This window comes from Amaranthus tricolor, chromosome 6 (assembly GCF_026212465.1).
Source record: "Amaranthus tricolor cultivar Red isolate AtriRed21 chromosome 6, ASM2621246v1, whole genome shotgun sequence".
Lineage (NCBI taxonomy): Eukaryota > Viridiplantae > Streptophyta > Magnoliopsida > Caryophyllales > Amaranthaceae > Amaranthus > Amaranthus tricolor.
Genome location: NC_080052.1, coordinates 30,554,187 through 30,572,055, shown reverse-complemented (window position 1 = coordinate 30,572,055; position 17,869 = coordinate 30,554,187). Strand labels below are relative to the sequence as shown.

The 17,869-nt window shown below is 29.7% G+C and overlaps 3 protein-coding genes across 10 annotated transcripts; 1 reads left to right on the top strand and 2 right to left on the bottom strand.

The window, feature by feature from the left end:
• Positions 1-829: 829 nt before the first annotated feature.
• LOC130814889 (G-type lectin S-receptor-like serine/threonine-protein kinase At1g11330) lies at positions 830-5,305 on the bottom strand. Of its 8 annotated transcripts, none has more exons than XM_057681141.1 (5): positions 4,904-5,214; positions 3,245-3,345; positions 1,948-3,077; positions 1,465-1,648; positions 830-1,360 (listed from the first exon to the last, which is right to left on the bottom strand). In XM_057681141.1, exons 4-5 carry the CDS (start codon positions 1,645-1,647, stop codon positions 1,037-1,039), a joined length of 507 nt encoding a protein of 168 aa, XP_057537124.1. In that variant the 5' UTR covers position 1,648; positions 1,948-3,077; positions 3,245-3,345; positions 4,904-5,214; the 3' UTR covers positions 830-1,036. The 8 variants fall into 8 exon arrangements, 7 of the variants coding, with proteins under 7 accessions (XP_057537124.1, XP_057537126.1, XP_057537125.1 ...); XM_057681143.1 differs by having other exon boundaries at positions 1,948-2,912; positions 3,245-3,339; XR_009042509.1 differs by lacking the exon at positions 1,465-1,648 and having other exon boundaries at positions 3,245-3,339; positions 4,904-5,220.
• Positions 5,306-6,094: 789 nt separating this feature from the next.
• Positions 6,095-11,089, bottom strand: LOC130815778 (cysteine-rich receptor-like protein kinase 7). Its single transcript, XM_057682259.1, has 6 exons — positions 11,039-11,089; positions 10,711-10,736; positions 8,934-8,959; positions 7,629-7,866; positions 6,683-6,833; positions 6,095-6,562 (listed from the first exon to the last, which is right to left on the bottom strand). Exons 1-6 carry the CDS (start codon positions 11,087-11,089, stop codon positions 6,095-6,097), a joined length of 960 nt encoding a protein of 319 aa, XP_057538242.1.
• Positions 11,090-16,281: 5,192 nt separating this feature from the next.
• Positions 16,282-17,869, top strand: LOC130814891 (uncharacterized). The gene is made up of 2 exons (XM_057681147.1): positions 16,282-16,614; positions 17,574-17,869. The coding sequence occupies exons 1-2, from the start codon at positions 16,317-16,319 to the stop codon at positions 17,750-17,752; spliced, it is 477 nt and encodes a 158-aa protein (XP_057537130.1). The 5' UTR covers positions 16,282-16,316; the 3' UTR covers positions 17,753-17,869.

The window sequence follows — 17,869 nt, the reverse complement described above, 5'->3', positions numbered from 1 at the left end:
ATGCATTTGCGAAAACGGTCGCAGAATCATTAAAAACGGCTATAACGGAGTAATAGCGTGAATTGCGGTTGATGCGTGTGATTTCATAGAAAAAAATCACACAAGGGGAGTTAATTTGTAATTGCATTTTTTGTTGTTGACTACCATTATGATGTAAAAATATGCCTATAGCTATTATAATTCAACTCGAAACAAATAACGTTGTAACAGAGAAATAATGGGCGTTACACATTAAGGGTCAACGCGGCGTTTTGACCATGAAAATTCATGCACCATTATACAACGATACAACGTGATTTAACGTCGCAACAACTCTCAAACAGGTTACATAGCGGATATTACGTAACGTAACGGGGGAGTTCCATAGTACAAAAATAAGGCCGCATCACCATAATGCGACCCTATTGTAAAATATTTTGAGTTTACCGCGACGAAAATTTAGACCACAGACCGCAAAATCATCCACATTGACCATGACCAAAACCGTATTTCTACACTATGTGTCCAATTGTTAGTGAGAGCCGAGAATCTCTCTCCTATTGAATTGTTATACTTCATATAAGCAACCTAATATTGCTGATATTAAGACTTCGGCAGTGTATATATAATTATGATTCATCATACAAAAAAGAAAAATTGTATCGTCATTTCTAAAAATTCTTCTACTTTCCCTTTCTTCCAGAACCTTTTGATATATTCTATTTCTATATAGATATGAATAAGTGCTCACTTCAGACTTGGTTTATTGGGTTGAAAACAGCCGAGCTCATAGTGCAAAAATGCGGTAACAGTGGAGAGAACAAATCATCTCGAGACAATAAAGCTAAAATTTCAAGAAAGGTAAACAAATCATATTATCACAGTTCAAAAAAGGAGAGAACAATAAACAATGAGGTTCAACAATCAGGCAGAGCAAACTCCATCAAAGATTCTGAAGTTTTGCTTTTCATAGTGATCATTTCATGCATAAAGGATTACATGTTATTTACTTCTGATTCTTTACACCATAATTGAGCACAGATTTTACATGATTTCTTCAGGAAGAACACACTATCGACCACTCATCAGTCAGAGAAAAATGACTCACAGAACAATGATCGTGGCCATCTCGAATCAACCTATCAGCAGAATAAACTTGCCTTTGGGTGAAGCCAGGTGGCTTTGGGTGAGGAAGATCGGTGATAATATCAACATCAAGCATGAAAATCACTTCAGAAATTGTTGGTCTATCCTCCGGAAATTCTTGAACACATAACAACCCAAGTCGTATGGACTTCAAAATCTCGTCTTTGAAGCATGGATCATAAATTGCGGGATCAGCCAATGAAAGCATATCGTTCTCATTCCATAACTTCCATGCCTGCAAGTACCAAAAAGAAAATCAATATTAGCTACTAAGATACGAAGGCATAAAGCACTTGCAAATTCCTACAAGAGAAACTTGAGTCATTTAGTGTAACATACATATATTAAAATACTCCAAGACTCGGAATCCTGAAAGCTACTGTTTTTTCTGCCACTGACAATCTCTAACAATAGCACTCCGAAACAAAACACATCTGATTTTTCTGAAAAACGGCCTTCCATAGAAACTTCTAACACTTCGAATTTGAACAATACCAAATCTGTGAATATAGCTGGATCCATCCTGTGATTCAATATTCTTGAATAAGTGACCCTAAAGTTGGGATTATTCATGGTTAATCAAAAGTTGAGATTATTGTAGCAAAATCAGTAAAATACTGGATTATTCTAGGTAATTTTTCCTAAATTTTATCATTCTAATTTCGAATAAAAACTTATAATATATCTCTTTTTTAAGTTGAGAAACTTGAAATTTCAAGACCCAAGTGTGGGAACAATTTATTTGTGAAAACATCAGCACCACCATTAAAGCAATAAACACATTGAATAACAGATACAGCAGGAGACCATTAAAGCAATCACCTAGTTCTGAATGAGCCAATCGAATGAAAACATCAGCACCAACCACCAGCAGAAAACTCTTGTATGTCTATTAGGCTTCCATTCCACAACATGCACCCAATCCCCATAGGATTTGCATAAGCTAAACACGAACAACTTTGAAAGCATTTGCTCCTACAACGATCTTGATCATTTGCGAACAACCAAAGAGCATAATCCGGCACTTTTATATTCTTAAGCTTTAGAAAGCCGTCTACTTTGCCACCATTTTCACTGCATTGCAACGGTGTTCTTCGAATACATCGAACCCCTTTAAGCAACTACAGATTGGCGAATGCATTGGGTTACAACTTCCGAAAAGACCACACTTACCGTAATAATCACACTCAGACATAAAAGATTGCCAGGAAATGCCCCACTTCTTGCTACCTTTATTCCAGAATTTTTGAATCAAATTTCCATCATAATTCAGCACATAATGTACCATTAGTGATTCATTTGCAACAGAGAATGAGAAGTCAAGCATGCCATCACGGTCATTATTCATAAAGCGAAATTCATTGTCAACCCCTACATACTTAGCCGGGACACCAAGAAAATAGTCACCATTAAGGTTTATCATCATACTGAGTTAAACATTCTGAAAGTGTGCCGGGAATAAGTAACTGTAAAGTGCCCACTTGATGGATCCGAAACGCTCTTCCATGATTGTAGTAGATTTTCTTCTATATTCTTGTCAATTAAAAGCTTCTGTGGTATGAGTGAATCTGTGAGATGGTCAAAAGATTGCCAGATCATCCTCCCGGTCGCACTTGAAAGCAAAACAAGGTTCCCGGTGTCAAGAAGCTGAGCAACTGAGCTGTTTGCCATATGAGATACATTCGATGACCAAAAGATCGTGTTTTCTCCATTCAAGAGTTGAAGATTTCCATCTTCAGATACTTTAAGCACCCCAGAAGTGTCATTAACTGGGTTGTCCCTGTTGGCTACCCATACAATTTCTAATTCATCAGAAGCCTCAATATTATACCAAATTCCAACATAGCGATTGGTTGAGTTAGTGCTAAAAATCCCGATCTTATAAATGGCATTATCAGATACCAAGGTTTCCGGATCCTTGAGAAATTGTTTGGTAGTAATGTTGATAGTTGCTGAGACAAAATTCAAATAGAAACAACACATATATACCAGAGTGATCATGTGGAAGGAAAAAACTTAGTGCTGTGGGAAAAAGAAGTTTCTATAATGTACTGATGCAATACTACTGTAACACTAAAACCACAATTTCTACTGAAAGGCTTTCATCATGTAATCTCACCTCCTAGGAATCTCGGGACTCGGATTGTGTTTTCTACGCTTCTGGCGCTTTGCTTTTCTGTTAGTCTGATCATTCAACGATTAATACTTCCATATCTGCTCCTTTACAAAAAACAAACAAGAGTACAGAAGTCATGCAGAAGAAGAAAAATTCACTACCATTAAGAGTACTTAGCTTAGCCTGTGGCTAGCTTCCCTGATGCCCACCTACATAAGACATGCAATATGTGCATATGATATTCAATACTTTGACCATTAAGGATTTTACCTAAATGAATGAAGTACAGCATAATTGTTTTTTTAATAAGGAGTCCACAGCTCTGACTCTAAAATATATAAATAAAACTACATAAGTTTGAATTTGTTCATTTCTTTTCACATTTATCACCATAAAATAAGTGTTTTCATGGAGATTTTCGTATAGGAAAAAAGCTATGATGATTGGTGAATAGGCAAGTACTCTAACAAACTTCATATTTCATCCATGATGTGACCCTATATGCAAATTTTTACACCAAGTAGTTTTATCGCATAAATCTTATAGTACCATGATTTTCAAAATTATTTAGAGATATAAAATATACAAAAATTTAAATTTCAAGTATAAAACAGTGTAGAGTTAAGTCATACTCCCTATGTCCTATTTAATTTAAACCTGATTTCTATTTTGAATTGTCCCACCTACTTTACACTATTTTCGCTTTTGATAATGCTCCCTACCACTATCTTATATTCTCAGCCGCAAATCCAGTCATCTTTTGATTCACCTCCATTGATTTCTTGACCCCACTTATACTAACTACAAATCATATTTGCAACTCTTAAAATAGGTGCAAATCAAATGAGAATGGATGGAGCATATGATAAGTGAAAGGTCACAATTAACAACTCACAAGTCTAGACCCAACTAATTGAGGGCACTTAAAGGTGACAACTCACAACATATACTCCTTTATTCACCTCTATTTGCTAGTACCATATAATCAAAAAGCTCTAACAAAGAAATCGACAATGTAGCAAATTGAGCTGAACGGAGGAGTATTTAGAAAAAAGATTCCCCATTTCCATACCCTAATCCCTTAAATACCTTCTCTTCTGCTGCGCGCCACCAGATCACTAGCGGAGGAGCAGGTAATTCCACAAATTTCCAACTTCCAACCTTCCCAATTCCCAAATTGTCCTCATTTTGCTCTTTCCTCTTTCTTCTCCAAAGTCCTAATATATGGGTTCATATAAAGTCAAATGGTATCTCATTTCCTTTTAAATTTCTCCACCCACCAACTACAAATTTGCATCAAACAGCACCATAACCCTCCAGCCCACCAACCCAAAACCTCAAATTGATCAAAACTTATCATTACTGAATCCCTATTAAATAAAAGGCATAAACGTTTCTTAATGTTCAATTCCAATTTTTAAACTCTGAATTTCAGTAAAACCAGCGATCGAAAATTATCATTACTAAATGCCCATTACATAAAAGGCATAAACTTCCTTAATCTTCAATTCCAAACTATGAATTTCAGTGACACCAGCGAAGAAAAAATGGCAGCTATACAATTGAAAAAACAATCTTTTAAGCTTTATGATCAAATCAGATTCAATAAAACAAGATACTTGTATTTTGTACTCTCAATTAAAGTATATAACACTTACTAACCTGCTGAAATCATGATTCATGACGTATAGACGCCACAAATGTCGATGAATATTTGGGGGTCAACGCTTGGAGAATCGTTGATGGATCTCCCAATTAACCGACATTTCCGCCAAATTGGGGAGCCACAATATACTCTGCCGGCGGCGTGACAAATATAATAGTCGGAATCCATCAGGAAGTAAGAAGATTTCTCAATTTGAAATGTCAAACAAAGCAAAATGGAAACCAATAAAAACGATAGAAAATTAGAAATTACTCGAGCAAAACGTGGAAGAGTACGAAACCGGTTTGTTATGATTCACGTCTAAATTGTCCCACATTGCAAAATGACGAAAGAATTTGCCGGTAAGAAACTTAAAGGGTAACTTTCACTATTACATCATAAAAATTTGGGTGAGACCACGTTACTTGTGAGATGCGTTTTATTAAGTCGGTTTAATTATATATATTTATAATTAATTTCACAAATTAAAATGTCAATTTTAAGATTTAAATTTAAAAACTTAAAAAATCAATTTCAAAGATTTGAAATTGATATTTTAACTCATAGAATTTGACAATTTTAAAATTTAAAAGGTCAATTTCAATGCTTAAAAAACCAATTTAAAGGCTTCAAAAATCAATTATAGGACATTAAATTCTCATTTCAACTTTAAAATATCATATGATAGCTCAAACATTAAGTCTAAAATTGAATTTTTAAGTCTTAAAATTGTCCTTATAAATCTTAAAATTAATATGTCAAAATATATTTAAAAAAATTATTAAGTATGAACCAGTTGCATGGCTAAAGTCGTCTCACAAGAGAGTAACTGATTAGTAATAAATTTCAGCAGTAAACATACTTTAGATTTGTACCCATGTTTTTTTTGCTTAAAATAAGCCTTTTGTTATATAAAAATTTTCAAACTAAGCTTCAAAAATTATTGTCCTTGATGGCATGGATCATTTATCGTATTTCATATTGACCCATTTGCTTATGTTGTTTGTGCCACTGCCTTGGTTTTAAAATTTGAGCTTATGGACACGACTTGAGCTCACACGTCTATTTTTCATGCTATCAAATTCACAATTGTTTTAAAATTGTCATACTTCTATTTTTCATGCTATTAAATCCATAATTATAATTCCTAATATCGTTAATTACATATGATTACAATTTAAAAAGTTTAATGTTCAAAAAATATACATTCAGTGATTCAGATGAATTAAACAAAATCTCCTTTGATTATATTTTGCAATATACATGTAATATGCAAACAAAATCAATTGATCAACAATAGCAGATACAGTAACTGTAGCAACTAAAAAAATCAAGCGAAAGTAACATAAACAACCTCTATCGAGGATATATATTTCTGTCATATCTTCAAAATATGAAGAAAATTCATTGGAATATATTTGTCTCTCATTTCGTGCAAACCTATGGGAGTTGATGGTTGATGGACCCTTCAAGGGTGGTTCAGGTTCCGCGAGATCTACATGGTGGCCATTGAGGGCTAAAAGAATCGTCGCCATTGATGGCCTCTTGATTGCATCTTCTTGAATACAAAGCAAACCAATGTGTATGCATTTCATTGCTTCTTCAATAGGGAACACTCCATCAAGTTTTGGATCCACCAAGTCTAGTGTTGCATTATCCTTCCATAAACTCCATGCCTAAAACACCCATCAAAAAGTAAAATAGATTGCATTGTCCATCAAAGAGCCAGAATAATGTAGGTGCAATCTAAGAATAGAATACAAATTATTGGATTGGATTGCATTGAATATACGTACTCGTAGACATAGACTTTCTTTGTCATAGGGGAAGATGGTTGAGCTACACATGTGACCACTTACTATCTCTAGAATGATCACTCCAAAACTGTAAACATCTGACATAATTGATAATCGTCCTGTCAATGCATACTCGGGTGCCATGTATCCACTGCAATACGCAATGAGTCATTAGTAACACATAGTGATATCAAAATGGTTGATCAACCGAGTTGGTTAAATTAGGTCATGAGCCATATATCTACACCAATACTATGAGTCGTTAGTGCTACATAATCTTGTAGATATGGTCAGTTGAGTAGGTTTTATATTATTAGAACAACGTATTTGCTTGGGTTAATTCTTTAAATTGGTATGATTGAAACATTTGAAGGACGGGCTACTTTTATAGGTTATGTTATTTTAAGTCGGGTAATTATGATTCGAGGGGCTTTTGTTGACTCAACTGAATCAAGGTTTTAATGTATTGTTAACAACAAAATTTTGCTGAAATACACTATATATACTTAATTGTAAAACATTTTTGACCAATATAAAATTATGAATTCAACTAGGTGATATGCACTTATCTTGTATCACAGAAACAACCCTAAGTCTAATATAGACTTTGTTCACACTTGTTTTATTACGCACCAATCTTTATTCGTCACTCTACTAAACAATATTGTTTACTATGTATTTTACTAATCTACATCCTTTACTTTCCTCTTCTAGGCCATTAGCCTATTAAGATTAATACACACCTCGCTATTTTAATGTGCACCGAGTCCACACAAGAGTTTCTATTAAGCTAATTAATAGTCAGTTTGGCTCATTTTGTCATTTATTTTGAAGATCGTTAATCGAAGTTCTAGTCGTGGACAGGTCTAGCGACAAATGCAAGGACAACAACATATAAGATGGAAAGAACTACGAAGTAAAAAAAAAATGTATTGGATGTACGTACTACGTTCCAGCAATTCTACTTGTACCAATTTGGCTACTTTGATCTCTTCCAACAAGTCTTGCCAATCCAAAATCAGATATCTTAGGATTCATAGAATTATCTAACAAAATATAATTTGGTTTGAGATCTCGATGAATTATTGTAAGTCTAAAATCTTCATGAAGGTATAAGAGCCCTCTAGCAGTCCCAAGTAAGATCTTATATCGGGTTTCCCAATCCAATGAACGCCTTATTCGACCTACAATTTATATATTATTACAAATTATTAGAAGAAAACATATAATTAATAATAGAATATTATTTATTTAATGAATTATTCTTACCGAATAGGACTTTGTCGAGACTTGCATAAGGACAAAATTCATAGTTAATCAATTTCTCCTCTCCATATAAGCAAAATCCAAGGATTTTAACCAAATTATTATGTTGAAGGTTTGCAGCTAAAATAAAAAGTGTCCATCTTGTTCCTAGTGGCCATCTTGTTCATTTTTAGGTCCTAAGGTGAAAAATAAAAAGGATCTCTAAAAATTTAGGGCGTAATAATTAATATCATATGTTAATGTTTTTTATTATTGATATTTGAATTACTCTATAAAAAACATTAATAACTCATATTACTTAGCAAAGAGTGTATATTATATCAAAATTTAATTCAAGTTAATATCAATATATATGTAAAAATAAAATTTTTGCTCTCTAAAATATTTAGCCCTGAACGTAAGTATTGAGAGGTAGAAAGAAATGGTTAAAACTAATTGTTTTACTCTTGTTGTTAGAGAATGTGAGTTTTTCGAGTTAAATATATATAACACGTATTGGAGAGAGCAATAATAATTTTAAGTAGAAAAATTAAACATGCTCTAACACTCGAATTCTTATAGATAGTATAAGTTAAATACTTGAAACAAAAGTTTCTTATTATATGTTATACATTGGAAATCGAGAATTTGAACAAAGGGTTCTAAATAGCTAACATACAAAAAAAGTTATAGTCGAATAACTGATATACTTATAAAATTAGGCTAATATTTAAAAACAAGTTATGCCAAATAAAAAACACATATTATGTATCAAAGAGTTCACCTTGTAAACCTCACCAAATCCACCTTGGCCAATAAGTTGCATTTATTATTTTCTCGATTATATGTTGACGTTGATAATATTTCATCCCAACTTTATCATAGTATCAAAGTCGACGGTTATCGATCAATTGAAAAAAAATTTCAAAATTTCGATCTTCCATAAAAACAACTTCTGGATTCGAAAAGAATAATGTTTTTGTCCAACTCAAAAAATTAGGCTCACATATAAGAGGGATGATGAAAAATAATCTACAGATGATTCAATATCAAAGAATCAGATAAATATTGACAATATATAATATAATCTTAAAAAGTTAATACTCCTCCTATAACCAATTAATTTTGGAAGACACCTTATCAAATTTTATACGCAATTAACTCTTCTTTTACATTGATCTTAATTGTTTTGTGTATATCCAATAACAAAAAGAAACTCTCACCTCTGATAAAAGATTCATTTATAATTTATTATGACGATTGATATTAAAAGTAATCAATTTAAAAAATAACTATTACGTGAAATTTTACCAGCAGTAAAACCATGCATCTAGCCATACTGTCAGACAGATTCTGATTCTTAGTTTTTGGAATTATCTCGCTGACTATCTTCTATTTGGAATTTTGTATGTGTTAATAACAACCACTAATAATTTATTTATGGACATTATTGTGTCTTTGGTTTACTAATATTTTGTTGAAATCATAAATGACTCTTAAGTCACATAAAGAGTCTATTAACTGAAGAGACACATAAAAAAGTGTCAATTAACTCTTGTCATATATATATATATATATATATATATATATATATATATATATATATATATATATATATATATATATATATATATATATATATATATATATATATATATATATATATATTTCTGATGTCCAAAGATCACTGAAAGATGGGTCAACGAATGATATTACCACAGAAGAAGTAGGAGAAGCTTTCAAAAAGATGGGAGAACGAAGGCAGTCGGGCCAGATAACATCCCGATTGAGGTGTGGAGGGGTTTAGGAGAACAGGGCATTTATTGGCTGACTAACCTCTTTAATACGATTTTGAGGACACATAAGATGCCAGAAGAATAGAGGAACAGCACACTAATACCTCCGTTTAAAAACAAAAGCGATGCGCAAGTATGTGAGAACTATAGAGGAATCAAACTTCTAAGCCACACAATGAAATTATAAGAAAGAGTGATAGAGAGGAGAATTAGACAGGAAACAGTGATTAGAGAGAACCAATTTGGTTTTATGCAAGGAAGGTCAACCATTGAGGTAATTCACATTTTGAGGAGACTGATGGAGAAATATAGGAAGCGAAAGAAGGATCTGCATATGATGTTTATTGACTTGGAGAAAGCATATGATAGCATACCACGACGCATCATCTGGAATAGCCTCAAGGCTAGAGGTGTTTCTTCAGTGTACATTGAGGCTATACGGGATATGTACGACAGAGTGTCGACTAACATTCAAACACCGGTGGGGATAACAGAGCCTTTCCCGGTTAAAGTTGGGCTACATCAGGGATCAGCTCTAAACCCTTTCATTTTTACTGTCATTATGGAAGAGATTTCTAAATCTATTTGAGAGACGGTACCGTGGTGCATGCTATTTGCTGACGACATAGTGCTGGTAGCATAAACTAGAGAGAAGGTTAGAAATAAATTGAGTGAGAGGAGGGAAGCTTTAGAAGGTAAAGGGTTACGCATTAGTCGTACGAAGATCGAGTATTTGCGCTGTAACTTTAGTGGGACATCACCGGTAGGTGAACCAGAGGTGTCCATTAATGAAGCAGTTGTCAATGGCATGACCAAGTACAAGTATTTGGGATTGATCATTCAAAGGGATGAGGAGATTGACGGAGATGTAAATCATCGTATACATGCGGGTTGGCTCAAGTGGCAAGCAGCCACCGCGGTGCTATGTGATAGGGAATTCCCAAGCAAGTAAAAAGGAAAATTCTACAGGGTGGCAATCAGACCTACTTTGCTATATGAGACCGAATATTGGCCTGTAAAGAAGATTTTTGAACATAAGATGTAAGTTACAGAAATGCGTATGCTGAGGTGGATGTGTGTGCACACATTGATGTATCGAATTAAGAACCAAGAGTTTAGGGACAAACTAGGGGTAGCTCCTATTTCTTGAAAAATACGCAAGAATAGATTGAGGTGGTTTGGAAATGTACAGAGAAAGACTTTCGATGCCCCTGTGAGGAGGGTGGAAAGCATTATAGTGGAGGGTAAGATGAGTAGAGGAAGACTCAGGAGAACTTTAGATGAGCAAATAAAAGTTGACTTGCATGAGTTAAACCTCTCTGAGGACCTGACTAGGAATAGGGGTATTTGAACGCGCCATATCCATGTTTTAGACTACTGATTTCCTCTCCAAGTACCTTTTGGTGTTCTTGCCTTTTTGCTTCTCTCGTTTCTTTTTATTATTAGTATTATTGTTTTCTTTTTATTTTGTAGTGGTTCTACTTATTTATCTTATTTATAGGAATTTAATTTATTTTCCCCGTAAAGATACGTCTCTTTATCTTTCTCGAGCCGGGGAATTCCTTTGGCCGCGCTCTCCTTTATGAGTATGAGTTGTCGCCGTCCTTCCCTCCCCAGACCTTGTTCATAATTTTTCTATGAGTGTGATACATTAGGTAGGATATATATATATATATATATATATATATATATATATATATATATATATATATATATATATATATATATATATATATATACATATACATATATACATATATATATATATATATATATATATATATATATATATACATATATATATATATATATACATATATATATATATATATATATATATATATGTATATATATATATATATATATATATATATATATATATATATATATATATATATATTTATATATGTGTATATATATATATATATATATATATATATATATATATATATATATATATATATATATATATATATATGTATATATATGTATATATATATACATATATGTATATATATGTTATATATATATATATATATATATATATATATATATATATATATATATATATATATATATATATATATATATATGTATATATATATATATATATGTATATATATATATATATATATATATATATATATATATATATATATATATATATATATATATATATGTATATATATGTATATATATGTATATATATATATACATATATGTATATATATGTATATATATATATACATATATGTATATATATGTATATATATATATACATATATGTATATATATGTATATACATGTATATACATATATATATATATATATATATATATATATATATATATATATATATATATATATATATATATATGTATATATACATATATATATATGTATGTAAAAATATATATATATATATATATATATATATATATATATATATATATATATATGTATGTAAATATATATATATATATATATATATATATATATATATATATAATATATATATATATATATATATATATGTATATATATATATATGTATGTAAATATATATATATATATATATATATATATATATATATATATATATATATATATATATGTATGTAAATATATACTCCTTCTGCCCTTTTTTGAGTATTACCATTTAATTTAAATATGTGATATTTTATTAGTAAAATAGTGTTATTTGAGAGGGATATATATAGAAAATATATTGTATTACTCCCACTTTTGATATTTTAGATTAACTGTATGGTGTACTGTCATTCAATTCTTTAATAACTAATTTAAAAGTTATAATTAATATTAATCTATACTTATAAAATTCTATCTAAATTTATTCGTGCATGCAAGAAAAGAGAATTTTGGGTTAGTCTAATCATAAGATTTTAATTCTCACTATATCTATGTACAATAGATATTACACGAATTTTTTATTGAGGTCGGCGTCACATTCTGAGACGACTCAATTGGGTCAGCCCAAATTATTTGAAATAACTGCTTCATATACAAGTGTGAATTTAGATTTTATGGTATTTTCACAAATTCTTCTATGAGATGGTCTTACCGTGAGATATGTCTCATACTGGACTTAAATAGTCTAATAATAAAAACTTATAATTTATAGACTTCGTGTTTTGAGATTGTCTCACCGTGAGACGGTCTTATGAAAGATGGGCGGGCTGGTTTTTCACAAATATCTTTCCTCCTCTGACCTCTCTTTAGAAAGCGTATGATCTACCCCTTACTAAAAATCACTGTGGGAGAGTGGATGTACGAATGGAGAAGTGTCAATTAGAGCAGAAAAAAAAATTTCTGAGAGAGAAAACTATTTTGATTTAGTTGTTACTTGTTACATTTGAATTTTACACAAAAATCATAAACTGAATATATTTATATTAAATAAAGACAATTATAACCCTAAAGAGAATATATTTAGGAGATAGAAAAAAGTAAGAACAAAGTAAATATATATTTACATAACTATTATTTTAACAAAAACAGTACTCCATATAAGTAATAAGAATAATATGATACACTTTATTAATTTTATTGTAATAGTATAAGGCAGTATGATTGTGAGTATGATATTTGTCTATTTTTTCATTGAATGCTATTAATGGAATTTGACTAATTGACATTTTCTTTTGGATTTACCGTATTTATAAATTTACATTTTTGGAAAAATTTATACATTGATGGATGCCATAAATTACTATTATTTCAATTACACTATTATACATAAATGTACTGTTTAAAAAAGGAAAAATTATTGTGAATAATCCAACCTATTTTCAATTACTTGTCAATAATCCCACCTTTTGAAAAAATTTTAATAATCCAACCTTTGCTTTCAGTTTGTTGCCAATAGAACTTTTAGAATATGACCTGCTATATCAGGTTACCTCTCATTTTCTCCTTTTTTATAATAATCCAACCTATTTTCCATTACCTGCCAATAATCCCACCTTTTGAATTTTTTTTAATAATTCAACCTTTGTTTTCATTTTGTTGCCAATGGACCCTTCAAGAAGCTAAATAGGAGTACTCAATTTCTCTTTACCACTAGTTTATAATTATCCAATATATCTCATCCATACATGTTAAGTCTCTTTTAATTTCTTTAACATATTTTCTCTTCAATTATTATCAAAAAATCTACAAGTTTTAAAATACTCAATTTTTCTTTACCGCTAATTAAAAAAGGTATTTTACTTTGAAGGAAAGTGAAAAACTTACGACTATTATTAGTTTTTTTATAATTATAATGATTATTATAAAGAAGGAAGAAGATGAGAGGTAACCTGCTATAGTAGGTAATTTCTTTGAAGAGTCCATTGGCAACAAACTAAAAGCAAAGATTAGATTATTAAAAAAAATTCAAAAGGTGAAATTATTGGCAGGTAATTGAAAATATATTGGATTATTCACAATAATTTTTCCTTTAAAAAATTGTACTAGAAAATATATGATATACTGTGTACAAAACTATATATTATCTAATAAATTATCGGAATTACAATGTAATATATATGATGTATTAATGTATAATGTACTATGTAGATAATTATACTGCATAATAAATTACATATATTCCAATTATACTGTAATTTAGGAAATTACTAGAAGTACATAATTGCCTTTTTTCCAGCAATTGTTCTTTAAAACTGAAATGGCATAAAATTTATTTAATAGATCATTAATATCAATTGTTTACATTGTTAGACTACCATAATTACAATTTTGAATTTTAGGAAAAATGTCAAGAATATTGAACCGAATGACAATTTGGCAACAAATAAATTAATGCAAAAAAGTATCCAATTGTAATTAGACTGTATGCAATCAAATTATCTCAGCTACCAAATATAGTGCAATAAAAATCAATCAACTTAAAATATTGTCTGATTTTCGGTAATGCAATTATTTTTTTTAAAAATGTATTAACACTTTAGTGACAAAAACTACAATATAAATAATCTAAAATTTAATATTTTTTTATTAGTCTAAAATTTTATTAAAATATTAATGTATTTAAAAATTCGTGCATTATATGATTTTTTTTACATAGTAATTAATAATTTAAAACAATTAAATAAGAAAATATAATAATTAGCGATCCACACAAGAAATTATTTTTAAATAGACTTGTAAGGTCAGCAACTGACATTTGGTATTTTGCCACAAAGACGCAAACTGATTTTAAGATAATAAATAAAAAAAATGGAATAAAGATATACTCATATGTGTGCAAAGATCCGCCCGTACAAAGTACTGACTGGATTGTCCGGATATGCGAATATGCAATGATGCTTTCTGGAACATTAAAGGAATTTGATTGTTAGAGAAGTGAAAAAATTAGTTAGAAAGTAATAAAAATTAGATAAAATAGTAATTAATTCCCTCATATTGGGGTATAAATTTACCGTAGGGCAGGGTGAGGAAATTCTTTCCTCCAAATGAGGAAAATCATCATATTTTTTATTTATTTTTTTAGTTTGACAATCATTTTATCTCTATCACAATTATTTCAATTACATCATTTGCACATCTACTTACCTTTATTTTATTAGTCTGATTTTTATTTACTCTTTAAATATTTACACGCAATTTAAGCGACCTCTTAGAAGTATTATTTTCCTTTCAATACATTTTTATTATGTTTTTTCAATAAAATTTTACTTTATTTTATTCCGTCTTTACGACGTTTAAATTGAAAGGTCCTATCTCTATTAAAGATTTAAAGCATATATCACTTTTTGTTTTCGAGATTTTAGGTTTTATTCTTGCTGTCTCTTCTTTGACAAATAAAATTTTATCATTCACCGGAATAACCAATTGTACATCAAAACTTGTACAATTATATATATCCTATTAATTTGATATTGAAAATTTTTGTTAATGACCTTAATTATATGTATCGTAATCTCATCACAAACTACTCATTTTTCATCTTATTTATATATATCTTTTATCCAAGTTAAGTGAATTTTTTTAAATTTTTTTATAATAATGAAGTTATAGAGCTGCAAAGTTGACAAAATTAAAAAAAAATCAAAAACGGTCAAGTTCGACTTACAGTTGATTTTAGTCACTATTTTCAGATTGGGTCATTTTTTCGAATCTAACTTCCCAAATTATACCTATTTATTTCTGATAGAGTTCCGAATTGATTTTGGATATAGTTAAAAAATTAACAAGTCTATACATTAACTAGTCAAGTTACATATTTAAATAAGACAAAAATGAAATCAATTATACCTTACAAGAATACTAGGCCGTACTCCATATACTATCTTTTCCCTACATGTACTCTTATTAGTGCATGATTTGATTTTAATTTGAAAGTGACAATTAATTATAATTTACAAGTATTTTTCTCCAAATAATTGAGAAAGAGAAGGTATAGAACCAGAAAGACCTGGCTCCTTCATTCCCAGCTTTAGTAGCACTTATTATAAATACCCCATCATCTAACCCACTTCCTTTCACCCTTCAATTTAATTAATTTTTCTAATTAGCTTCTATAATTAATTTCTTAATTCTATCAAAAACATTTATATATATAATTAAAAAAAATGAAGTGGAGTGTATCAGAGAAAAACATGAACAAATTAGGAGAAAAGGAGCAAAAAATAAGTAGCAATTGTTTTGAGTGTCGTCAAAAAGTGGGAAATATAAATAATAGGCGTTTGTTAGTAATAATAAATGTTTTAGGAAGTGTTGGTCCTTTAAGAATTGTTGTTAATGAAGATGATCTTGTTGAGAGAGTCATTGATTCTGCTTTGAAGTTGTATTCTAAGGAACATCGCCTTCCCATTTTGGTTTCCGATCCTACCAAGTTTCTTCTATATTGCACTAACGTTAGTTCAGATGGTAAAGTCTTATAATACGTATTTTCATTTTTTTATTATTAATTTTTTATCGTATAAAATAGATCGCTTTCTAAATTTAAAAACATTATCAAAATTTGATTATACGCTAATAATTGATCATGCTTAATAAGAAGATTAGTATGTACGTACGAGAGATGTTAATTGGTTTGATTTGTCATAATGAGCTTTGTTATAGAAATTTTTGTAGCAAGTACTAAAATGAGAAAATAATGATCAATCATTTAATTTGATTGTTTGAACGTGGAAATTTATCATTCACATTAATTTAACATAAATAATTGAATTAGGTTTAACAAGAAGCGATTAAAATTGTTGGTTAATTAAATATAAGAAAATCAACTACTCTTTGAAATTTTAAGTTTCTTTATTTTAGAAAGTTAAAAATTCTATTTTCTTGCTTTTTATCAACCAAATATCTACTTTTAATTATTTACATATATAAGATTTATGGTACTCTCAAATATTTAATGTTTTGTGCTAATTAATTGTTAACCAAGCAAATAACTATTTAAGAAAAAATCCAATAATATTTTAGTAAGGGAATAAAGAGAAAAACTAGACTAACATTAAATAATTTATTGCATAAAAAACTCTTTGAAAGGGACAAAGGAAACTTCATGTAGTAGTATTAACTATTAAGTATCAACTAGCTAGCACGTAGGATACGTTAGTTAGCTTTTGTAATAACATTTGTTTAATTGACTTATGTCATTTAGTACATTTAATTGTGACTGTTTCATCGTAAGAAATGTTTACTTGAAATGTCCTAATTAAAAAAATATATATTTTATCATTTAAAATGGATATTTTAATTAATTAATTGGACTTTTAGCCCTATTTATAAATGTCTCGTACAAAAGTAAGACCGCTTTAAATAAAAATATGTATAATTTTAATTAATACTATCTAATTAATTATAATTATAATGATAATATGCAGCTTTAAGCCCATTGGATGAGATAGGGTCATGTGGAGGGAGAAACTTTATGCTATGCAAGAAACCAGAACAACAACCAAATATGACAGAGGGCAGATCAGAGATATTTTCCCACAAAAGAAGTGGCAAATGGAAAATATGGCTCAACAAATCCTTGAGCTTAAAAATATCATCCCATTGAAGTCAAGATCAGGTTGATATATAGAGCTCAGTGGTCGAGTGTTTTACCTCTCGAACTCAAGGCCTTTAAACTTAAATTAATCTCATCTTTCAAACATTTACCTCTTTACTCACTTTA

Excerpts from the sequence above, each read along its gene's own strand:
- LOC130814889 (XM_057681142.1), bottom strand. The coding sequence starts at position 1,647 with ATGGATCCAGCTATATTCACAGATTTGGTATTGTTCAAATTCGAAGTG. Across the intron at positions 1,361-1,464 it reads CTTGGAGTATTTTAATATAT|GCATGGAAGTTATGGAATGA; the intron begins GTATGTTACACT and ends TGGTACTTGCAG.
- LOC130815778 (XM_057682259.1), bottom strand. The coding sequence starts at position 11,089 with ATGGATATGGCGCGTTCAAATACCCCTATTCCTAGTCAGGTCCTCAGA. Across the intron at positions 10,737-11,038 it reads CTAGTCAGGTCCTCAGAGAG|GCCAATATTCGGTCTCATAT; the intron begins GTTTAACTCATG and ends TCTTCTTTACAG. Across the intron at positions 6,563-6,682 it reads AAGAAAGTCTATGTCTACGA|GCATGGAGTTTATGGAAGGA; the intron begins GTACGTATATTC and ends TGGGTGTTTTAG.
- LOC130814891 (XM_057681147.1), top strand. The coding sequence starts at position 16,317 with ATGAAGTGGAGTGTATCAGAGAAAAACATGAACAAATTAGGAGAAAAG. Across the intron at positions 16,615-17,573 it reads CACTAACGTTAGTTCAGATG|CTTTAAGCCCATTGGATGAG; the intron begins GTAAAGTCTTAT and ends GATAATATGCAG.